At 55.0% G+C, this 24203-nt stretch overlaps 2 protein-coding genes across 7 annotated transcripts; one reads left to right on the top strand and one right to left on the bottom strand.

Annotated features, from left to right (window-relative positions):
* Positions 1 to 5737: 5737 nt before the first annotated feature.
* PGAM2 (phosphoglycerate mutase 2) lies at positions 5738 to 8565 on the top strand. Its single transcript, XM_030761491.2, has 2 exons — positions 5738 to 6666; positions 8131 to 8565. The coding sequence occupies exons 1-2, from the start codon at positions 5967 to 5969 to the stop codon at positions 8295 to 8297; spliced, it is 867 nt and encodes a 288-aa protein (XP_030617351.1). The 5' UTR covers positions 5738 to 5966; the 3' UTR covers positions 8298 to 8565.
* A 611-nt stretch (positions 8566 to 9176) lies between these two features.
* DBNL (drebrin like) lies at positions 9177 to 21615 on the bottom strand. 6 transcript variants are annotated; one of them, XM_089917896.1, is made up of 13 exons: positions 21468 to 21615; positions 17799 to 17854; positions 15789 to 15901; positions 15103 to 15177; positions 13953 to 14099; positions 13081 to 13158; positions 12619 to 12770; positions 12463 to 12511; positions 11963 to 12056; positions 11259 to 11354; positions 11044 to 11180; positions 10714 to 10810; positions 9177 to 10232 (listed from the first exon to the last, which is right to left on the bottom strand). In XM_089917896.1, the coding sequence occupies exons 1-13, from the start codon at positions 21548 to 21550 to the stop codon at positions 10093 to 10095; spliced, it is 1317 nt and encodes a 438-aa protein (XP_089774022.1). In that variant the 5' UTR covers positions 21551 to 21615; the 3' UTR covers positions 9177 to 10092. The 6 variants fall into 6 exon arrangements, with proteins under 6 accessions (XP_089774022.1, XP_022448870.1, XP_089774023.1 ...); XM_022593162.3 differs by having other exon boundaries at positions 11044 to 11156; XM_089917897.1 differs by having other exon boundaries at positions 12463 to 12508.
* Positions 21616 to 24203: the final 2588 nt, after the last annotated feature.

Below are 24203 nucleotides of genomic sequence, written 5' to 3'. Positions count from 1 at the left end.
TCAGCAATTGGTGCTGGGAAAGTTGGAGAGCTGCATGTGAATCAGTGAAGTTAGAACACACCCTCACACCATGCACAAAAATAAACTCAAAATGGCTTAAAGACTTAAACATAAGACACCATAAAACTCCAAGAAAAGAGCACAGGCAAAACATTCTCTGATATAAATCATGTTTTCTTAGGTCAGTCTCCCAAGGCAATGGAAATAAAAACAAAAATAAACAAACAGGACCTAATCAGACTTACAAGTTTTTGCACAGCAAAGGAAACCATAAAAAAATGAAAGGCAACCCAAGGAATGGGAGAAAATATTTGCAAATGATGAGATAGACAAGGGTTTAATCTCCAAAATATACAAACAGCTCATGCAACTCAACAACAAAAAAAACCCAAACAACCCAATCGAAAAATGGGCAGAAGACCTTAATAGACATTTCTCCAAAGAAGCCCCAGTAGGCACATGAAAAGATGCTCAACATCACTAATTATTAGAGAAATGCAAATCAAAACTACAATGAGGTATCACCTCAGACTGGTCAGAATGGCCATCATTAAAAAGTCTACAAATAATAAATGCTGGAAAGGGTGTGGAGAAAAGGGAACCCTCCTACACTGTTGGTGGGAATGTAAATTGATGCAGCCACTATGGAAAACAGTAGGGAGGTTCCTTAGAAAACTAAAAATAAAACTACCATATGACCCAGCAATCCCACTCCTGGGAATATACCCAGACAAACCTACAATTCAAGAAGATACATGCACCCCTATACTCATAGCAGCACTGTTCACATAACCAAAACATGCAAACAACTTAAATATCCATCAATAGATGAATGGATAAAGAAGATGTGGTGTATATATATGTATGTATATATAATGGAATACTACTCAGCCATAAAAAAAGAACAAAATAGTGCCATTTGCAGCAATGTGGAGGCAACTAGAGATTATCATACTAAGTGAAGTAAGTCAGAAAGAGAAAGACAAATACCATATGATATCACTTATATGTTGAATCTAAGATATGGCACAAATGAACCTATCTACAAAGCACAGACTCATATACATAGAGAACAGACTTGTGGTTGCCAAGGGGGAGAGGGGGAGGGAGAGGGTTGGACTGGGAGTTTGGGGTTGGTAGATGCAAACTATTACATTTAGAATGGATAAACAACAAGGTCCTAATGTATAGCACAGGAAACTATATTCAATATTCTGTGATAAACCATAATGGAAAAGACTATTAAAAATGTATACATGTGTATAACTGAGTCACTTTGCTGCACAGCAGGGATTGGCACAGCATTGTAAATCAACTATACTTAAATAAATAAAATAAAATAGATAACTAAGGAGGACCTACTGTATAGTACAGGGAATTCTGCACTCTGTAATGGCCTATATGGGAAAAGAATCTAAGAAAGAGTGGCTATATGTATAACTCATTCACTGTGCTGTACACCTGAAACTAACACAACATTGTAAATCAATTATACTCCAATAAAAATTTTTTTAAATCACTTAAAATTATATATGTATGAAACGTAGAATGTCATTATATAAAGGTAAAAGGGTCAATCCAACAAGAGTAATTTCAAATATTTAAAAATATTTTTGCACCTGCCATAAGGGCACCTAAATATATAAAGCAAACATTAACAGACATAAAGGGAAAAGTAGACAGAAATACAGTAATAGTAGGGAACTTTAATATCCCACTTTCAACAATGGATAGATCATACAGACAGAAAATAAGGAAACAGTGGATTAAAACTACACATTACATCAGATTGACTTAACAGACATATACAGAACATTTCATCCATCAACAGAATACACATTCTTCTCAGGCACACATGGAATATTCTACAGGATGGATAATATCAACAAAGCAAGTCTTAATAAATTTAAGAAGACAAATTATATCAAGCATCTTTTCTGACACAGTGGTGTAAAACTAGAAATCAATTACAAGAAACCTGGAAAATTCACAAACCTGTGGAGATTAAACAACATACTCCTGAACAATCAATGAGTCAAAAAAGAAGTCAAAAGAGAAACCCAGATACATCTTAAGATAAATGAAAATGGAAATACAACATACCAAAACATATGGGATGCAGCAAAAGCAGTTCTAAGAAGGAAGCTCATAGCAATATACACCTACATTAAGAAAAAGAAAGGGCTCAAATAAACAATCCAACCTTACACCTGAAGGAACTAGAAAAGCCCAAAGTTAGCAGAAGGACAGAAGTAACAACGATCAGAGCAGAAATAAATGAAGCAGAGACTAAAAGGACAACAGAAAATACCAATGAAACTAAGAGCTGGTTCTTTGAAAAAAGAAACAAAATAGACAAACCTTTAGCTACTCTTATCAATTAAAGAGCGAGGACTCAAACAAAATAATAAATGAAAGAGGATACATTACAACTGATAAAACACAAAGGATCATAAGAAACTACTATGCCAACAAATTCAACAATCTAGAAGAAATCTAGAACTGTCAGAACTAGTAAACAAATTCAATGAAGTTTTGGAATATAAAATTAATATACAAATATCAGTCTGTTTCTATACACTAACAACTAGGAGAAATTAAAAAAACAATCCTATTTACAATTGCATCAAAAGAATTAAACAACTAGAAATAAATTTAACTAAGGTGGTAAAAGATCTGTACACCGAAAACTAAGACATTGATGAAAAATCTGAAGATGACACCAATAAATGTAAAAATATTCCATCCTCATGGATTGGAAGAGCTGACATGGTTAAAATGTCCATACTACCAAAAGCAATCTATAGATTCAATGTAGTCCCTATCAAAATTCCAATGGCATTTTTCTCAAAAAAGAAAAAAACAAAACAAAACACTAAAATTTGTATGGAACCACAAAAGACCATGAATAGCTAAGGCAATTTTGAGAAAGAGGAACAAAGCTGGAGACATCACAGTTCTTTGTAACTATATTACAAAGCTATAGTGCTCAAACAGTATGATATTGGCATAAAACCCACATATAGACCAAAGGACAGAAATGGAGAACCCAGAAATAAGCCCACCCACATATGGTCAATTAATTTACAACAAAAGAGCCAAGAATATACAATAGGGAAAGGACATTCAATAAATGGTTGGGGAGAACTGGACAGTCACATGCAAAATTGTCCTAGGTATTTTGAACATTATTTTGAGAGTCTGTTTAAATTCTAAGGAGAATGTAGATCGTATTGTTTTGGCAGGTAATCAGGTCACCAGTGGGTCAGCCTGGGTCAGAGCCCACAAGTACAGGGAGCCCAGGAATTCACCTGTAACTGTACTGCATCACTCACCTAACCTCCCTCCTCTTCATGCCTGACCTGATACTTAACAGCTCCCTGGGGCCTGCTTTCCAAGACTTCCAGCCAGAAATTTGGGGCCTTAGTTTCCCCCCCTTGCTGCACAGTTCCTGCAGCTGCATCCAGTCCTCAGCTGCAGGAGGGAGGAGAGAGAAAGCAGCACGTGTTTGCCATACACTCTTGTGGCCTCACCTCCTCTGGTTAGAGGGTAGCTCTTCCCTCAGGGTTTCAGGTGCCTGCCTGGCTGACATTGCCACCTCTACATTACTGCCCAGGAGCTGTGGTGGGTAAGAAGGGGAAAAAGGGAAGGGGCCTGTAGGAACTTTATTTCTGTTCCTTGGACCAGAGGGATTCTCCGGAGCCCTTTCTGTCCACATTGGGGGCACTTCTAGGTTTCAAGCTGGGCAATCCTGGAGAAAAAAATGGTAAATTCACCATGGAACTTGGAATCTGATCCGCTTCATCTGCCTGCTGCTTACTTTTCAGTTCTCTGAGATCTGCTTTCTGCCTTTGTCCAGGATTTATAGCTGTGGTCATGCGGAGAGACCAGTGGAGGGTGCTCGCTCCACCCTCCCAGGACGGTCCTGTTGAAACAGCAGCCCTCCTGCCCCCTTGCTTGCTTCTCCATGGACCTCATCGCTGCCTACCATGCCACACATCACATGTTGTCCATCTCCCATGACTGGGATGGAGACCCCCCATGAGCAGGGCCTTGCTTGCCCAGTGCTTGAACAGCGCTGGCACGCCAGACATGCCCAACAAACACTTTTTGAATGAGTAAGAGTCAGGCTGGAGTGAGCCAAGGCTTAGAAGCTGTGTCTAGTCCTCTCAGGCTTCAACTCTCCTCTGCGGTCCCTGGCTTTCTCAACAGCCACCAGACAGGCAGGAAGGCATGTCCCGTCCCCCGCTTTGGCTGGCAGTACGGCCCCAGTGGCCCCCCAGTCTAGCAGCTCCTCACCATGCCACCTGCACCCAGCCCAGGCCAAGCAGCCTTGTTCTCACCTAACCCAAAGCCACCACCTCTACCAGGGCCTTTGTCCTCCGATCCTGCCTCCACAGCGGCAAGTGACTTTAAAACATAACCATGCTTCAGACTCTCCAGTGATTCCCATTCGTCAGGACACAAGGCCCAGCCCCTCTATGCCTCTCTGCCACACACCTGTTTGCTGTTCTATGAGGATTGGTTCTTTGCTGGTGCACCTGCAACTTGGCATCTTGACCCCGCCGCTCTGCTTCGTTTCTTCACAGCCCAGATCGCAGTAGCCCTTGTCCCCCAAAACCTTGTCCCCCAAAGCCCAGAAGTCCTGGGCCTGCACCCAACTCTACACTGCCCCCTAGTCCCAACCTCGGCCTACCTCTGGGCACTCCTGATGAGCTGGGTACAGATCTAATAACCAGTACCTCTGATTCTGGGGCTCCTTGGGGACATGAATCCTGGATTTTTCTTTTTCTTTTCAAAGGTGGTTTCAGCTGGGAGGAGTAAGCCTGGCTGGGGTGAAGGTAACTAGAGTGGGAGAGTGTGGCACATGTGGATAAGAACTTGACAAAGGGATGCGAAAGCAGAAAACCTTCTGTTCCTCTCTGGCCCAAGCAGCCAGGCCCCCAGCTACCCCTGGCTGTCCTGGAAACCCAGCTCTGCCCAGCTCAGCCCTTGCCCTACACTGCTGCCACCTCCCACAAGGCCAGACCTCTCCCCAGGGCTACGGTCCTCACCAGCTCCCCCGCTCTGCCCACAGCAACCTTTCCTCCTCCCGTGTGAAGATGACGGCACAGCTCCTCCCAGCCTGGCTGTCAGCCAGAGGCTTCCACAGGGCTCATTCTGCGGGCTAGGCTTGGGCACAGAGCCTGCCAGGGCAGAGGGACCTGAGGACGGGGGTCAGGAGTCCCGGGTAAGGTCCCCTGCCAATATACAGACCCCACTCACGGGGTAACAGAACAGCACCCCAGGGGGAACCTCCTGGCATTTCACACGTACACACACAGGTGTGCGCACATGCAACATAGACGTGAGCGCGAGGCACACGGACGTGTACATGCAGTAGGACGTGCGCAGCACGTGCACGCACACCTAGGCACGCACGTGTGGGTGGGCGGGCACACGTGCATACTCACACCCTTGGCTCCCTCTGACACCAGGCTAGTGTACTTCCCGAGACGCGGGCTTGTCTCCGGTTGCGCTGAGTGACTCGGAGGAAGCAGTAGGGATTTTCCCGTGCCCCTGCCCGACAGCGGCAACCCCCGAGAGCAGGCGGCAGGCTGACGGGGCTCGGGACCCCGACCTCAGGGGGAGTCTATCCCCGGCCAGTCCTTCTGTTCCCGCTAGCCTCCTTCTCAGGCTTGCTGGAGGCCGGGACTTCTGCCCTTGATGCCCAGCCCTGCTCGGCAGCCCCGCCCAGCCTGGGCTCTGGGCACGTGGGGACTGGTGGCTGATGAGGCCCTTTTTCCAGTCCAGCGCTCGGCCTGCCTTCCACTCAGCTCTGCTGCCGGCCACCTGCTGCCGCCCGTCAGGCCTGGAATGCTGACTGGCAGTTGGCTGGGGCGGGGGCTGGGGATCGTTATAAAGCTGGGGGCGCCTGGGGGTCACCTGTCCCTGTCTGCAGCCCGCGAGTGCCCTCCGCCGCCACCATGCCCACCCACCGCCTCGTGATGGTTCGGCACGGCGAGAGCACCTGGAACCAGGAGAACCGCTTCTGCGGCTGGTTCGATGCGGAGCTGAGCGAGAAGGGGGCTGAGGAGGCCAAGAGGGGGGCCCATGCCATCAAGGACGTGAAGATGGAATTTGACATTTGCTACACGTCGGTGCTGAAGAGGGCCATACACACCCTCTGGACCATCCTGGACACAACGGACCAGATGTGGCTGCCTGTGGTGCGCACCTGGCGCCTTAATGAGCGGCACTACGGGGGTCTCACTGGCCTCAACAAGGCAGAGACGGCCGCCAAGCACGGGGAGGAGCAGGTGAAGATCTGGAGGCGCTCCTTTGACATACCTCCACCCCCCATGGATGAGAAGCACCCCTACTACAACTCCATCAGCAAGGTGAGCGGCTGGGGTGCGGGCCTGGGGGGGAGGTCTGGGGACAGGGGCCCAGGCTGGGGGGCGGGGGGCTGTCTGGGGAGTGAACAGCAGCACGGATGCCCCCAGGCACGTCGCTATGCAGGCCTGAAGCCAGGGGAGCTGCCCACGCATGAGAGCCTCAAGGACACCATCGGCCGGGCTCTGCCCTTCTGGAATGATGAGATCGTCCCCCAGATCAAGGCTGGCAAGAGAGTGCTCATTGCAGCCCACGGGAACAGTCTGCGGGGCATCGTCAAGCACCTGGAAGGTGAGGCCCATCCTCAACACAGGGTGTGGGCAGAGGCGGGTGGGGTGACACGTCCCCTTGAACCAGCGAGCCCCCAGCTGCTCATTTCGTAAACGTGCCAGCTGCCTCACCGAGGCGGCTTCACAGACATCCGCACCCCGGGCAGGGCCTCCAAACTGTGAACTGGACTGGGTGGGGCGAGAAACCACTTGAAAAAACAGCTCTGTAAGAACGAACCGTCCACTGCCGTGCGTACTGGGACAGACACTGTGTAACGTGAGTCTCCTTCTGAAGATTCTGGGTGAAAATGTGTGCCGCCACTGACCCAGGCCCCAGGCCCTGCACAGGGGTCCACAGCTGGCCTGGCTTCCCCAACACAAGCCTCAGGGGAGAGGAGGGAAGGCCCAGGGGTGGCATCTTGCCCAAGGACACCCACCCCTGAAGAGGAAGGGCCATGTGGCTCTAAATCCCAGCTTGCTGAGTGACCCTGGTCAAGTCACTTCACTGGCAGCTGTTGGATATGGGACTGAGAGTGGGGCCCTGCCCAACCCTGCCCACACCCCAGCTCACCCACTCGGGGCAAAAGACTAGTCAAAAGACAGGTGCAGGGTGTGGAGAATGCCAGAGACCTTAGGTTGGTAGCTTGGCTTCCACTAAAAGGGGAGGAGCCCCTCCCAGCATGACAGGCTTCCTCCAAGTAAGCCCCCGTCTGCCTTTCTGAGGACTTCCTGAGGCTGAATCCACACAGACGCCTCACGGCTGGTGCTGAGCCTCGCAGATGCAAAGACCACCTGCCCTCCCTCCCTTCTGCGGGCTCCCTGCAGCCTGGTCCAGGAGAAACGAATGCACCGAGGCAAACGGGACCGGGGTCTCCCACTGCCCAGAGCATGTTCCCTTAAGGCCTCCCTGCACCAGCGGGCTGGGCGGGATGACAGCGATACCAAAGGTCGAGCTGCTATTCCAGGCCAGGTCTTCGGGAGGCCAGCAGGGTTGGGTCAGGTTTCCACAGAGAACTCTCTTCACCGGGCAGGGCCTTGCGTCCACCTCGGCCACAGGCAGCGCTTCTCGCCGTCCCTATCGCACCCCCCTTCTCAGGAGCAGCCCTGCTCCACTGCTTAGGACGTCTAGAAACTAGAACTCTCTAGAAGCCAAGTGGTTAAGGTCTTTCCTGATCCCAAACACCCACCAGTCTGACCAGAGCTCACATTGGGCCAAAGGGGCCAATGGCGTCACCCCAGATGAGGCCAGCTTGGGCCGGAGCGAGGTCCTCGGTTCACCACAGCTATTTCTGTAGGCTGCTGTCTCAGGGCTGCCTTGACCTTCTCGAGGAGCATTTCTGCGGCCTTGCTGTTGGGGTGGGAGGGCTGCTGCCTGGCCAACAGCCCTGTGGCCTGTAAAGGTCACGAAGCCTGCTAAATGCAAGAGCAGGTGGCTGCCTGGCAGACAGGCTGGGCGGGGCTAAGAATGCTTGTTCCTCCGGTCCAGGGATGTCGGACCAGGCCATCATGGAGCTGAACCTGCCCACGGGGATCCCCATCGTGTATGAGCTGGACCAGGCACTGAAGCCCACCAAGCCCATGCGGTTCCTGGGTGACGAGGAGACCGTGCGCAAAGCCATGGAAGCTGTGGCTGCCCAGGGCAAGGCCAAGTGAAGGGTGGGCTCTGGCAATAAAGGCACGTCCTCTCACTGCCTCAGGCCAGTGTGGCCCCAGGACGCCCGCCCCCCAGTGCTCACTCAGGGCTCGTTCCGTGGGCCTGGAGCCCGGGATTCCACACACACAGCCCCGGACCCCCGCTGCCTGCCCAAGCCTCCCCCACTGGGTGCGGGGACCCCGGGAACACGGAGGCCAAGAGCCTCCCTATCCCCGGCTATCGAGTGGCTCCTGACAAGCCCCGACGATGACCCGCAAAGCAGAAGAGCCACTTGGCAAGCCTGCTGTAAATCCGAGTGCCCAGGGTCACTTAGGGAGAGTCCAAGTGACCCAGCCCTCCCCATGGCGAGCGAGGACTGTGGCCAACATGCCACTTCCTTCACATTGGTTGTCCTCTACTGTCCTGGCTGCCCCAGGGTGGGAAGGTCAAGGTGGTACCCTGAGCCCTGCCCCACGTGGGCCCCTTGTCCAGGGGCAGACAAGCCCACAGGTGGCCTCAAAACTGGCAATACCTGATTCAAGGGGCTTTCATAGCTGGGGTGGGCCCTGGAGGCTGTCCTAAGAAATCAGGACACGGTGAGGCCTGCCTGCAGCTCAGCCTAAGACAGGAAACGCCATCTGCAGCCAGGTGGGGAGGGGGCACTGGGATTGGCCACCACCTGGGCCCACAGCCCCCTCGGCGCATCCTTTGCCCCAAGCTGCTTCCACCTGGCACCTCCCAGAGCGTAAGAGCTTAATTCCCCAGGCACTCTGTGGGTGCAGGTGCCTCACTCCAGGCACATGTGCACACTGGCTGTCCTGCGTGGGTGGAGGCTCCCCATGGCAAGGGTCAGGGGGGCCCTCGGCCCCTCCCCGAGAACTGAAATGCAGGAGGCTGACTTGCAGTCACACATTGACCTTTATGCCTCCTCCACGTGGCTAAGGGTTGGTCAGAGGTCTGAGGGTGCACACATGAGGGCTACAACAGGAGGGATCGGAGCTAGGGCCGGTGTGGGGCAATTCTTACTCCAGAAGCAGGCACGGATGGGCTGGGGCAGAAAGAAGGAGAGACAGTAGGAACAGGCCACCATGGTTACTTTCCCTAAACCGTATCAACTGAGGTGCACACTGGGGCCAGCAGACAAGAGTGAGCCACATGGAAGGACACGCAGTGTCTGTTGATGTTTTCACCTCTTCCTTCACATACTTAGATGGGGGCTTGGTTGTCCCTATCTCCACTGCCCAGAGCCCAAGCAGAGGGATAGAGAAATGGGGAGCACAGAGCAGGTTCCAGAAAGACTGCTACCAAAATTGTCATGACCCACTCTGACTTTGGTCATAAACTCTAAGTTCACTGTTCCCAAGGTTCACTGAAGCTACAGACACTGTCCCTTAAAGCCAAGAGGAAAAGGAAAAAAAGGCAAGTGCACAAGGAGCCCTCTAGATGCCCCTGCTCAGACCCACCCCCGCAGACTGGCAGTGCCATACTCCTTGGGCAGAGGTCACTGAGAGGCTGGCCCTGGGCAGGCTTGGCTCAGTGTCTTCTGTTGGGGGTCAAGGACCAGGCTGGTTGGGAGGACTTGGGAAGCTGCTGGAAGCACGTCTGGAGATCACCAGGTTATTGCTGCATTTGGGGCAACAGAGGCCGAGCCACCCAAGCCAGAGGGAGCCCGAGGGCCTGCCCTCATCAGGGGGATCCCATTCCTAGAAAAGTGCCGTACACAGCCCTCACGCCGCCTCTGCCAGCAACGAGGAAGTCGCGTCTGGGAGGGGAAGGGAAGCACAGCCCCTGGCCTCGGCCAGCAGTCGGGGCCCTTTACTCAATTAGCTCCACATAGTTGGCGGGAAACATGCCAAAGTGGCCGTCCGGCCCGTAGCCACGCCACCAGCCTTCGTCGATCACCTCAATGCCCGTGATGAGGTTCTCAGGGTCAAAGGAGATCTCGGTCTCGTCGGCTGCAAAGAAGGTGAGCCCAGATGCGGTGCTGAGGGCCCTGGGCCAGCCGGCCCTCAGCCTGTGCTGACGCTGCTCCTGGGGCCACTCCCCCAGCACACACCTTCCTACGGGGCCCGGCCCTGGGCTCACTGTCCCAGCGAAAGGCTGGAGCACAGCACTTCCACACATCAGCCTGCTCCCTGAGGCCTCTACCCAGGGTCAGCAGGGGCACCGGCATCCAGGCCTGGCCCCTCTTCTCTGGTCGCACTTTCCGGCACTAGGACAAGGCAGGCAACTGGGATTCACACCAGTGGACAGCAAGTAGCTGCCCGCAGCATGTGGGGAGGCCTGAGCTGTGCAGGGCACCCACCCACTCTCCCTTCGCACCCTCCTGCCTTCACTTCCGACACGCCCCGGGGCTCTCCCCTTGAGGGAGTCCGCAAATCCTGCCTCCTGATCTTGGGCCCTGTGGTTTGAGGTGGCAGGGCTGCAGCACGTTACCTGCCTGGTAGTCATACAGGGCCCGGGCACAGAGCCCTTTCCCACTCAGCCCCGGGTAGTGGTCAATGCGCTCAGAGCTGGTATCTTGCTGCTGCACCTGCCCACGGATGGGAAAGAAGAAGAGAAGTCTGGGATCGTGGTTACCCAGATTCAACCCTGCCTGTGACCAGGGCTCACGGCAGACTTGGGGGGAGGGCACACGGGGCACGGGATGCTCCAAAATTAAACAAGGTAATTCACAGGTAGGGAGCCACGGAATGGGTACGGCCAAGGAGCGCGTTTCCGGGCACATGGGCCCTTCACACATCTGCCCTGCTGCAGAGAACCCACCATTGGAGGCTCCTCGTAGAGGGTCTCCTGCTCTGGGGGCTCCTTGTACACGGCCTCCTCTTCCGCTGGCACTGAGCACGGAGGGGCACTGGGCACCGGCTCCTCGCGGAGATCTGCATGGGAGGACACGGCCCACTCTGACGCAGGGGAGGGGAGAGGACATGCCACGTCTCCCTCCCACCCCCAACTCCCCACAAGGCAGCCGAGAGCCTTGCCTGCCCTGGGCCTTGAGGTGGCGTGAGCTGACTCTCTGCTGAGGGGGGTCTCCGGTTGAGTGAGCTGCTTCTGCAGGAAGGGGCTCCTCAGCTTGCCTGCAAACCAACGGTAAACATCGAAGACATCACACTGCTGGAAAGGGGGAAGAGCCAAGTCCTCTCTGCCCCTTCTGTGCCCTGTGTTGCCCAGAGGGTGGACCTGTTCTGGGACAGTGGCTGTCATACAGGGAGCGAACAGGGACATGCAGCAGCTGCAGGAATACCACCCGCTGTGCACACATCTCACACACACACACACACACATCGTACACTCCAAGCAGCCCCTTGGGGGCCACGTGCAGTGCTGGAGAGCTGACCAGCAGTGCAGTCCGATATAGCCTTTGGGGGCCAGAGAGGTGACTGATGCAGGCCCCTGAGACCCAGCTAACAGCCCAACGTTGGGGGATTTACAGGGCCGGGGCTGGAGGGTGTCCACTCTAGAGCCACACACGGCCCCTCTTGTCCCACCACGTCAAGAGCAGGAAGGGAACACCCAGGTCCCTGGCTCCCGTGCAAGAAGCAACCCTCATGAGCACGGGCTCTCCTTACTCATCCCTTTCACCTTCTGATACATCTGTCACTAAGTCAGGGGGCCCTGCCCTGGGACCCCAGGCTCCCCTTCAGCCTTCCCCTGCCTCATAGCTGGGCGCAGAGCGAAGTCTCACCTGGCTGGGGGCTGGAGATGGGCGTGGTGGACACGGCCCTCTCCTTCTGCTTGAAAATCTCCCGTGGGTGTGCTGGCTGTGGACAGACAGGCTCCTGAAGGAGCGCGCACGGAGCCGGCAGTGAATGAGGATCCGGGAGCCATCGGCCTGCCTGGCTCCCTGCAGCTGTGCAGGGGGTCAGGAAGCAAAACACCAAAGCTGAGGGGCTCACAGGCCTCTTCCAGCATCAGGCGGAGGTCCATGCCGGGCTGAGCTTCTGCCCTTGGCTCTCCTCTCCACTGACGGCCCTGACACACCACGTGTCCCACGTTCTAATCTGCCCCAGCAGGCTGCAGGCCCCTCCCAGTAAGCGCCTCCCTCAGGCCTGCTGGGTGGGGTGTGTGCATCTGGAGGGACCCACAGGGCCACCAAGGCTCACAGCAGGCAGCCTGCGCACCTGTCCCAGACGAGCCTCAGCTGATCGGGGACCCGTGCGCGTCACTCTGGCCCTCAAGACTCACCTGCTCCTCTCCGCTCCTTGAAAGCACTTCCTGCTGCTCACACTTCCTGCTGGGAGGGGCAGAGGCAAGAGCTGCAGCCCGGCCTCGGCCCACCCTCCCCTGCTCTGGGGGACAGCCCTCGGGAGGGGACAGGAGGTGGGGGCAGCGCCGCCGCACCTGTGGGGCCCGGCCTCGCCGCCCTGCTGCTGGTGGCGCTGCTCCCGGAGGGCGGCCTCGCGCAGCTCCCGCTCTCGGCGCTCCTGCTCCAGCCGCTGCCGCTCCTCCTCTGCCCGCCTCTTCTCCTCCAGCCTGCGGTTCTCCTCCTCCTTCTGCGGGGAGAGGCGCAGGCGGCTGCCCCCTCGGCCTCGGCGCTGCTGGCAGCATGGACCCGCCCAGGCAGCCCGCACGGGCCGCGGTCAAGCGTGGGCTCTACAGCAACACTCGCTGCCTGGCCTTGTTCCCTAACACCTCTGACCCCTAGTTCAACCATCTGCGAATGGGTGCTACCAGGGACGTCTGATCTAGGAGCTTATTGTAGGAAAAACCGAGACACAGCGAGTAAACCACTTCCTCCTGTCTGCTGCATACAGGACCGGACCAAATGCCAGCTCTCATCCTCATGCCCTGGGCGGCACTTACCTCTGCCTTGGCCCAGAAGCTGTCTTTGCCAACCCTTTTGATCTCAGACACGGCGTTGGTCTTCTGGTACACAGAGCCCTGAGGCGGACAGAGAATTCACTACAGGGTCATCGACAGGAGCATAGCACGCAGGTAAGAACGGTTAGGATGGCACCCGGCAGAGGGAGTGGCGCCTGGCCCGGTGACCCATAAGGAGACTGATACCAAGAGGGCCTGAAAGGCCCTGGAAACTGCAAGTGGGGAAGCTCAACCCCAGACAACACTGGAGGAGTCTCTGGCTGCACCAGGCCCCTGTGGATGGAAGCCAAGGCAGGAACGGCCCCTTGGCCTGCCTGAGATTCCTGGAGGCGGGGCAGTTCTGAGGCAGGCCTCTGGACAGGGGCCCTCAGACAGCAGACTGCCATGGCAGCACCCACAGGGTCTCCAAGAACCCCAGCTCCCATCCCGCACCGGACCACAGGCCCACAGGCGTCCGTCCGCCCACAACTCAGAGGGGCCTGCCCTGTCCACCACCAGAAGTTTCTCCAAAGCAACCACCATCCAGGGTGGCACAGGACGCTCTGGGGCCACGGCCTGGAGGGTGGATGGAGCTTCCCCGCAGAGAACCTCTGCGCACACACAAGAGGCTCTGGAACTACCAGGCAGGGTCAAAGGCCACGCCTCATGCCCACCAGCACCCACCTCACCAGCAGGCAGCTCTTGCTCCTGTCAGGCTCGGGGTCACCATCTGCACCTCAGTCTGGCTCCAGGACCGGAAGCCAGGCAGGAGGAGCCCAGCCCCCGAGGGAGAAAGCGCTGAGGGCGAGCTGAATCGGTCCGCAGCTAGAACCGCGCACTCCTGCCCGGCCACCTCAGGCCCACACAGCACTCACCACCGGGGCCTGGGGGCCCGTGTCATGGAAGCGGCTGCTCTCTCCGTGGAAGGTGTAGTTGGCCCCAGAGGCCCTGGCCACCTTCTGCATGATCCACTCGGGCTCCACGTCCTCCTCGGCCCTGGCGTTGACGGTCACGTGGGCCCCCTGCAGCAGGAGCGACACTTAATGAAGAAGCAGCATTGCAATCCCAGGAGAAGACAGGCCGCACACCTCGGCCTGCACAGTGCAACGGCTGCACCGCGCTCAGGGTCGGGAGACCCTGCCAGGAACCAAGGCACGCTCTCCCCGAGGCCTCAGAAAAAACAGCTGAGGGAAACCCATCGCTCTTGTCCCAGCCTGCGTGGGAGGCCCTTGCCCTCCACGGTGTGGCCTGTTCTGAGCCGCTGTAAGACAGCCCCGGCATTAAAGGGCTTCCTTCTAGTGAATGAAACCCAACCTTAAAAGTCACCTGGAAGCAAGCACATTTTCTACAAAAAGCAAGTTACTGGTTTCTTCTTGAGAAGTTACAACTATGACCTTGTTGTTACTAAATACCAATAAGCTTGGGACCTTCTCTTTCAGCTCCTCGATGGAGAAACTGAGGTGCATCTGAAGAAGCGTTGGCAGAACCAGAAAACAAAGTCCTGAGCCTCCTTGCCAGTAACCAAAGAAATGCAAAGAGTAAGCTGACAAGTGAACAACAAACGCTTTTTGATACAAAATGCTTTTGAAGTTAAACAAGGTTCCATTATATGATGACTGAAATAAATACGTGCAGAAATGGACCACAAAGAATGCGTTAAAGGGAACATGCACGTTGAGGTTGAGAGCAGAAGCAGCTTTCCTTCTCGTCCAAATCCTCCTAGTACTGCTAGAAGTTTGTACTCATAAAACAAATGCAGCCCAAGGCCTAGCCCCGCCCCAAGACCAGCTCCAGCAGGGCCTCCTCAAGGTCCTTCGTCCTTCCTTCCCGCTGAAGCCAGCTTGCAGGTGGCTCTGGCTACCTCCTGGGCAAGAGGAGGGCAGCCTCTGGCTATGCCCTGAAGTCCAGACAGAGCATCGGGACGTGAGGCACACTTCCGACTCTGGCTGTGATTCCTGCTCACTCACACCCTGGAGCCTAGGGACCTGGTGAACTCTGTGAGGCCCTGTACGGAGCAGCCCTCACCTTCAGGAAGCTGGCCATGGTGCTGACGTGGTTGGCGCACGCTCCCTTCCGCACGTCATTCACACCCTCGCCGGTCTGCAACACAGCACACCCAGCATGACCCGCCAATTCCTCGGTGTGACCCAGGTCTCCCCCCAAAGCCACTGCCCACTCCAGGGACTCAGCAGTTTCCCTGTGTCCCGGGAAAGAGCAAACCACAACCCCAAAGCAGATGACACGGTGAGCTCCCATACCTCCAAGTCAGGGAGGTCCTTGGAGCAGGACGGTCGCCAGTGTCCACTGTGGGGCGTTGCCTTAGAATTCCCTAGTCCCCACCCAGGGGGCTCCACTTCACTAGAGCCCCTGTCCTATACTCCCAGTGCCCTCCCAGCCCTAATCCAGGCACTCTGCTCCCTCAGGATGACTACCCTGAAGGGGACAAGAACATGAGTGCCCTGTGATTGTGTGTAGTCCATTCACAGGAGTCGTTCTGGGCTGGAACAGTGAATTCTGCACTAGCAAGGCCCTCGGTATTCTTTGGGCCACACTGAATTAATCCACTATTCTGTTCATTCACCAGATTCAAGCTGTTCTAAAATCAGGTCCTCTTCCACTCCACTCACAAAAGGCAAAGCACGAAGGAAGAAAAGGGAGTTTTTCCAGGTCACACCTAGGTGAGAACTCAGAAGCCCTCAAGTTCCACATACCCAGTTGATGAGGACAAACTTGGGCAGGCCGGAGTTTGGGTCCTTCACTCTGCAGAAGGCGTACATCACCTTCCCACTGTTGAGCTCCTCCACCATTTCCTCCAGGCCCCCCTCTGCAGCAGTCACAAGGAGAGTCAGGGGCAGGCCAGGCACCCCACGCCCACCCTGGCACCTAGTCCATCAGGAAAGGGAACCCCAGCTGCCTCTAAACCAGGGTTCTCAGCCCCATCTGCGTCTGAACCAGATTCCTAGGCCTACCCGCACTAAGCTGACTTATGAGAACTGGATGGGACCCAGGATCTGCATTTGTGAAAAGCACCTCAGCCCCGCTCACCACGAGAGAAGCCCCTAAGAAGCAGTGAAGACGAAGGAAGGAAGGGAAGGAGGGAGGGAGGAAGGAAACGCACCTCAGGTGATTTTTTAAGCCGCACTAGTCTAAAAACCACTCCTGTAAACGCACACGTAATTCTGGAAGTAAAAATGTCATTTATGCTACAAACCAGGCAGGCACCAGGCCTCCAAATGGAGGGGCTCTGCAACAATTTTACCATTGCCTGGACTCCACAAACCGCCCTGGAATAACAGGGCCTGATGTGAGTCACCCTGCCCTTACCCATGTCTGCTCAGACTCCAGGGCCACCCAGAGGGTCCCAAGCAGGTGTTAACTCTCCGCCATATAGGGCCTCAGCTCTTAGACTCTCTGAGTGGGGATAAGGGAGTGATGGGGCATAGAAATGAGCCACCCTATGCCGTTCTCCCCTGACACCCAGGCTGTGAGCCCCAGCATGTACTAGAGTTTTGGGTTCTCATCAGGTGTCCCAAACCTCCTCAGACCGTGAGGAGGACCTGGATCAGGTATTTTAGCTACAGGGCTCCAGGGAACCTGGGGCAGTCCTGAGGCCCTGCTCTGGGCTCTTACAGCAGAGCCTGTGAATGCCACTGAGGATGGTGGTATGAAACTCAGCTGAGCTCTGCAATCCTCAGTCCCCTACGGCACCACACCGCACCTGAGACCACCGTCAGTGGCAGTCCTTCTAGAAAGAGGACCATTAAGGAGAGGCACTCGAAAGAGGGAGACATTTTCTACCAACAAGTCACCAGAACCATTCATGGGGCAAGCAGAGAACATGCTAGTGAACATGCACTGAACAGTGAAGCCGTGTCACTCAGGTCAGGTGAGCTGGCCTTGAGAACGAGGAGTTAGGGGTATCAGGTGGGGGGCCTGCAGTTTCTACCCCTCTGCCCAGCACTGGCCAAGAGCCTGTTCTTCCCGAGGCACTTCCTATCACCCCGTATTTGAGTAGCACTTTTCCAGGTCACCCTGTCCCAGTGGACCATGTGCACTGATGTGACCTCTCCTGGGTGAGGGTGTGCCCAGCAAGAAGAGGACAGAGGGAAGGATGTGTCCACACCTTCTCCTCCACCACCAGCACCCAGCTCTGTGGGACTGTTACCCTCTCAGCTGCAGCCCAGGGCTAAGGATGCAGCACAGGCCAGGCCTTGGGCTGCCTGCAAGCTGGAGAGGGCTGGCCTATTTCCCATCTCAGCTCTTCCAACTACGACACAGACAGAGAGCAGCGCTGCCTCACACCATCAGGCAGAGAGAGCCAAGGAGAAGGTACTTTCACTTAGAAACATCTGAAACCCAAAGCTGGCCAGAAGGAGCTGTGAGTGCCGGGGAGCCCACACTGCTCAGTGGGAGCCTCTGTCCTGCCTGGCTGGCTGCAGCCGGCCCGATCAGGGCACCAGGGAATTCCTGAACATTGAATGAAACTGACGTGGGGGAGGCTCACCCTTAGCCAGGGGAGGTGTCACTGCAGTCACGCCACACGCAGGGGACACCTGTGCACCCTGAGTGCCCTTCCTCCCGCTGTGGCGGCTGAAATGCCAGCAGAGATGGAGCAGTGACGTCACGACTCCCTCCCCTCCACGCGCCTCACCCTCCCTCCCGGGCTTCTGCCTCCTGATGGTCCATAAGAGCCCATCTGCTTCCTCGCTTATCATACTCACCCCCAGTGCCAGCCACACGGATGTCATTGCTGTTGCCTTCGTAGGTAAAGAGGGCCCTGAAACAAAACACAAACAGGCTCTACCACCATCTGCCCTCACTGTCCCCACCAAGGCTTCACGCTGCGCCCCAAAGAGCTCAGCCTGGCAGTAACCCTGTAGGCTGACCCAGACCCCACTCTGAACTACAAGGCGGGACCTCAGTAGGCCGCTGGGCCTCCCAGAGCTGAGCCTTCTCAGCTGCAACCGGCCTGTCGTGAGGACAAGCCTATGGAGACGGGGAGCATACATCCATCCGGAAGAAAACTAAGCTGTGAAGTTTTATGGCAACCTTCTACACATTTACGTGTGAAACACCCACCTAGCTACCACGTGTGTGCATTTGAACTAACAAAAGATACCTGCATATTCCTGAAACCAAAGCACCCCAAGGAGAAGCAGGAAGGAGAAACACGTGCATTTTCAATGACCCTGTGTATACCTGTGGTCTTCCTGGAAGCCTCAAGGGTTGCTGGAGCAGGTCTGTCTGGCCTGGGGCCCTTCCAGCACACACAGGCTTTTATCGGTTGCATATGGCACTGGAAACCACAGGGGCCATGACTCAACACGCAGTCAGGCTCCTCACAAGACAGGCTCCCTGGCTGGGCACGTGCTGTATCTAGCAGAGCCTTAGGTCTCCACAGGTGACCCTGGGTCACACCGCCCTTCTCCTGTAAGCCTAATTATTCATAAGAACTCTGGTAAAGATGTGGCCTTATAAATTATGGTAAATTGTATTAAATCTGGGCCACGGAAGGTCCCTTGACCAGAACAAAGGTCCCTCAAAGAGAACATTTTAGAAGAGGCGGCTTCTGTGCAGTCCACATGAAGCCCAGGCATCTGCATGAACTCTGCAGCAGCTCAGCTCCAGGGAGTGCTGGCAGACCACAAGGTGAGGGTGCTAATCCATCAGACAGCAAGTCAAAGGCAAAACCCGGTCTGGGGTATCATCACCCCATGCTCCATGGCACAGGCCTGCTGAGGCGCGCCAGACAGAAGCTCCAGGGTCAACAGCCTGACAGGAGCCATGTCAACTTCCACTCAGCTTCCCCAGGGCCTCGCTAATGCCACTGGGCAGAGCTGCCTAAGCCTGAGAAAGTCAGAAGAAATTAGACCCAGGTCCAGAGATCTGGCTGGGAGGGAGGACAGACTGCCAGGAAAGAACCACTGCTTCCCAGCAGAGGAGAGAGTGCAGAAGGAGAGAAACACTCAGAAAAACAGGGAAAAGGAAGACTGGGTGGTGGCAGACATCCAGACTCTGGTGGCCAGAGTCCTGACCAGCCTTCCTCCCGGAGGAAAGAAGCCCCTGGCTGCACAAGACAGGGGCACCGGACAAGCAGCAAGAAACGGAGATGGCTGCTCAGCTTAGCTTTTCCAAGAAGGGATCCAGCAGCTAGCAAAGGCCACGCTCCGTGCCTGCCACCTACCCCTCTGACTTCATTCCCCTCCACCCTGGGCTCCAGCCTAAGCCACCTTCCTGAATGTTCCCGGTTCAGAGGCTCATACCACATTCAAACAACCCTTCTTTCAAACCGACATGAAAAAAAAAATGGTGTGTTGGCTTGTGCAGGCACATAGCACAAGGAGTATGGGGCACTGGGCACCTTATAATCCAGTCACTTCCCAAAAACCTAATCTGAGACCCTGCTGCTTGCTAGCGATGGGAATGCAGCTACAAATAATCCCTAAGAGGCCCTGCCCATGGAACTTACTTTCTAATGGGAGACAAACAAAACACACACACACACACACACACACACACACATACACACCAGATAGTGTCAGATACTGTCAGATAGTGCAGTGGGAGCAGGAACTGAGCAAACATGCCACAATCTAGGGGAAGAACCACCTGGGGGAACCAGGAGAAAGAGCCGGTATGGAGAGTTGATGCTGTGGCTGCTCTCCAGCCCACCTGGCTCCAGGGCCTGGCCCGGGGCACCCACTCTGCATGAGAAACGTGTTATGACCCGTCGAACCGGAGACCACCTGTTCTTGCTCTGATATCCTCTGCCGCTTTTTCCGCACCGCTCTCAGTACCCCTACATCAGGGACAGAGATGGGGACCACCCCACCCTTTCTGGTGAAGAGCAAAGGTGACAAGAAAACCAGTGAGGGTGTCTGGTGCATGCCTGAAGGCAGTCAACCAGGGAGATGGGAAAATGTACTGCAGCCAGGGAGACAGGAATCCAGAAAGGCCTCTCCAAAAAGGCAACATCAGAGCTGAGAAAGGAAGTTTGGGGAGCCCCCTAGGATGATGTGGAAAGGCGCTCCAGGCAGAGGAAGCAGAAAGAACAAGAGCTATGAGGAGAAAACAGCTTTGCAAGTTTAAGGAAAAGAAAGAAAGCTACAGTGGTGGTAAACAGGTGTGACCACAGCACGGTAAACAGGAGGGGCGGTCACGAGCCTGTCGGCCATGGCAAAGAGTCCAGGCTGTGTTTATGATGCAACAGGAAGCCACTGCAGAGCTTAAGCAGGGAAGTGACATGGGTCTAGATACTTTTTCAGCTAGTGAATGGAGACCTGCCCACATCGACGTGGCCCCAGAGATTCTGCAGACCCAGGCAGCTGGTGTCCGGAAGCTCCTCCCTAAAAGGCCTGGGGGTGAAGGAATGGCAAGGCAACAATGCCCTCAGTGTCACAACGGTACACTGTACAAAAGCCACTCTGTGCTGGGCACCAGGGAGAAAGCAGTAGCACCTGACAAGTGGAGAGAGCCACAGTAGCTGAGCCACGCCCAGCGGGCCCCTCCCTTGGCAATGGGAAAAGGCTCCCACCCCAAAAGCTGGTCACCTCACTCGATCGTACTCAGCATACTTTCTGGAAGTACAAGTTCTCAAAACTGGTCAGTGAACACACTTTAAGCAAAAAGGAAGGTAACAGAGAATTACCATGCAAAAAACAACCCTAGCTGCAGGACAGACAGCAGGCCCTATGTGTGGGCTGCCCAGGGCTCTCCCAGAGACTTCAGATCCAGGCTTCCAGTACTATAAAACCCCTAACACCGACAACCTAGGAAAGGATGTCACTGGGAGGTGGACGGAAGATGGGACCTTTTCCCAAACACATAACCAGCATCGTCCTTTCCTTCATCTCCCCATAGCTCAGGAATATTAAGTATATTCTTCTTGGAGAAAGGGAGGTTCTCGAATACACATTCACAGGGAACCAGGGACTTAAACCCCTCCACCTTCCTGCTTGACATCTCCAAAGCAAGGCTGCCAGACCACCCTTAGAGGGCCATCCCTGAACACAGAGTTTGGAAGAAGCCGGGCGTAGCTTCCGCTTTCTCAAGGAGGGCTGTGGAGGGCCCCTTTGTCCACGGAAGTCTCCGGGCAAGAAAAGAGAACCTGGCGAAGCCCTCAAGCACAGCCAGGCACAGGATGCATCAACGAGGCCCGTACGGCCAAGACCGGAGGCCAGCGGAGGGAAAGGGCTGGGGACTCACCGGACCCCCACGCCGGGTTTAACCTGCCCAGGCACGGTGGGGCAAGGGGTGACAGGGTGGGGACCGCCACCCCCCCGGGGTGTGGCGCAGGTGCGGGGCAGACAGGGCTCCGCGCCCCCTGGCTCCCCGGCCCCAGCCCGCTCCCGGCCCGCCCCCGGCCCGCCCCTGGCCGCCTCGGCGCCCACCAGTCGGTCGGGGACTTCTCGTTGACCACTTGCTCGTAGGCCTCCTGCAGCGCCGGCCCGTTCCGGCTTAGGTTCACAGCCATGGCCGACACTGCGGTGCCCCCACCTCCGCCGCCGCTTCCGGGCCCGGGCAGCCCAACGCCCCGCCCGTCGGCCGGAAGCCCCGCCCCGACAGCCGGAAGCGGAAGCGGTGCAGGCGGGGCCCGGGTGAGCGGGCGAGTGCTGGCTAGGCGTCTAGAGGGTTGCTGGGGAGTTGGGGCCCGCGTGCGGGTCGCGGTCTGCAGACAGCTGGACGAGGGGGTGGAGGGAGGGCGCGGCCTTCTGCGCGTCCCCGTGCTCTGTCCCGCCGAGCCAGGGCGCGCCTTGTGGGTCCGGCGGAGGGACCCCACCCAGCCCCCTGTTCGCTACACTCACGGAGCATCGTGCATTTTATTCTTAAACTCTTGTTGCAGTTAAAGCACTTGCTTGAGAATCCTGGATTCATGACAGGCACGGGATCCCCCGATCCTCTGTGTGGACCCTCAAAAGAAATTTTATCTATGAATGAAGCAGTCATGAATTAATGAGAAGGATAAAAATGAACACTAAGTGATGGTCACACTGCCACAAACCTAACTCAAAGTGCTGTCGTGTTTCTTTGACCTCACCTGCATTTTCTAGTGAGGTAGAGGATGCGGTGGCGGAGGAGAGATGAGAACCTGCCCCGTGCTGTCCTGTTAACCCAACCAAACTTGGGTCCACTGGCCCCAGTGCAGTAAAGCCAATCTACTGACATGAAGTCGTGGTGAAGGAAAAGTGCAGCATTTATTGCAGGGCGCCAAAGCAAGGAGTCCTGGCAGCTAGCGCTCAAAAGATCTGAGCTCCCCCCGCTGGCTTTCAGGGAAAGGTTTCTAAAGATAGGGTGAGGCAAGGGGGCTGAGGGGTGTGTGATCAGCTCGTGGACATTCTTCTGATTGGTTGGTGGTGAGGTAACCGGTAATCAACATCGTCAACCTTCTGGTTCCAAGCAGTCTGGGTTGTGGGCGGCACGCAGTCAACTTCTTCCACCTAGTGGGGGCTTCAGTATCTGCAAAAAATAGCTCAAGGATATGGCTCCAAATAATATCTATAGCCTTTGAGGAGGCAGTAAAGGGCCTTGACTTTGTTTAGTGGCTAAACTATCATTATTTTGTCTTGCTTGACTGTTTTCCTTTGTTTCTGCATTTTCTCACTTCTCTGATTAAATTTATTCGTTGGAACTTAGGGAAGGCCTAGAAGGCTAAAGTTTTTCTAAAGACAAGAGGCAGGCAGAGGACATGGTGGCAGGGACGGGGTGTCTGCTCTGGGAAGGCCCCATAGGGTCCTGCTCCGTCATGGTCCTGGTTCTTTCCAGGCCTTGGCTGACTGATGGAAGGGGTCCACCATGCCTCAACCTGCACCTGACTATGACTGACCTACCTGGAGGGAAACAGAGACACATGCCCGGCCCACAGCAGCTCACAGCTTCCTTCTCTGCCCTAGAGAACTCCCCCACTTCCCTAAAATTCAGATCCACAGTCCCATAGCCCCTTAGAATCCCGTGCTTTGGAATTCAGAGTCGTTCAGCTTTCAGAAAATATCGCATATACCCTTTATACTCTATAAACTCTACCACAGGAACCCGAGCAGAGTCTGGTAATCAAACGTGTTCATTTTTCTGCAGTGACGTCTGAAAAATCAGTCAAGCGGGTTATAGAAAGACTCTAAATAGCCTCATGGCAGTTCAGGTCAGATTTTGCTGACAAGTCAGTTACCAAAATCTTAAGGTCTTGGGGTCTGGACTGTGCATTTAAGGGCTTGTACCCCTTACTTGGGCACAAATACTTTTCATTTGTTGAGCCATTTTCCTTGCTGTTCACATCACTGTTGCTTGTCTTACAGGCAGAAACTCTGACGTCTCTCTGATGGACAGAGCCGTTGCCTGGTCCCACCCTGGGGAAGCCTTCGGTCCTGGCCAAATGCTCCTCGCCTTCAGCAGCTCTGTCTGCGGCCCTGCTCGCTCCCCAACCGCCCTGGATCTTCTGCAGTGTACAGGTCTCCTCCTTTCTCCGCTTTGACTTCGCTAATGTGTTTGCCTCGGAAAAATGAACTCTAGTAAATGGAGGCCTCGCAGCTCTCCCGATTTCCAGTCTATTTTTTGTCTTCAGTAACATCTCTGCTGTCATGTTTTTCCTCAGACTTGACCTTCAGGTGACTTTCTGATCCGCCCCAGTCCCTTTGTCTCCATATTCCAGGGGAGTTCAACCCACAGACACTCGTATTGTTCTTGTTTCTTATTTTCTTTGGCTCCACGTGTCTTTGTTTTCTCTTCTTTCTCTGGGAATGTTCCTATTTAAACACGTCCTAGTTACCAGTTTCCTTCATCTACTTGGTTGCCAGTCCCCAGCCTGGGGGCCCTGGATCCCTAAGGCCTACTAGGGAGCACTTTTCAACACTTCAGTCAACTGGGGGCGGCCCTACCTTGCCTGAATCAGGCTGTGCAGACCAAAGAGGCAGGTCTCTTTGTCCTGGCACTAGATCAGCTCAGTGTGGTGACCAGGTCCATCCATACGGATGAGGGAAGAGCAGGGAGACCCAGGCTCCACTGAAAGAAGGCTGAGGGGGTCCCTGGTGTGGGAAGGTGGGGACATTAGGATTCCACTTCCTGCTCTAGTGTGTGGTAGCCTATTTCAGCTTGACAGATCAGGGAAGGACTCCCAGAGGTAACACAGGAGCAGA

The sequence above is a fragment of the Delphinapterus leucas genome, chromosome 9 (assembly GCF_059928025.1).
Source record: "Delphinapterus leucas isolate spDelLeu-1000000601 "Yukka" chromosome 9, BTC_Dleu_Yukka2, whole genome shotgun sequence".
Classification (NCBI taxonomy): Eukaryota; Metazoa; Chordata; class Mammalia; order Artiodactyla; family Monodontidae; genus Delphinapterus; species Delphinapterus leucas.
This window is presented reverse-complemented; position numbering and strand designations above follow the sequence as displayed.

What these genes read in the sequence shown, in the direction of transcription:
- DBNL (XM_089917896.1), bottom strand. Translation starts at nt 21,550, where the DNA reads ATGGCTGTGAACCTAAGCCGGAACGGGCCGGCGCTGCAGGAGGCCTAC. An exon ending in GCTTCTGGGCCAAGGCAGAG is followed by an intron (nt 12,771 to 13,080) that starts GTAAGTGCCGCC and finishes CTCTCCCCGCAG; the next exon opens with AAGGAGGAGGAGAACCGCAG. An exon ending in TCTACGAGGAGCCTCCAATG is followed by an intron (nt 10,811 to 11,043) that starts GTGGGTTCTCTG and finishes ATCCGTGGGCAG; the next exon opens with GTGCAGCAGCAAGATACCAG.
- PGAM2 (XM_030761491.2), top strand. Translation starts at nt 5,967, where the DNA reads ATGCCCACCCACCGCCTCGTGATGGTTCGGCACGGCGAGAGCACCTGG. An exon ending in CATCGTCAAGCACCTGGAAG is followed by an intron (nt 6,667 to 8,130) that starts GTGAGGCCCATC and finishes CCTCCGGTCCAG; the next exon opens with GGATGTCGGACCAGGCCATC.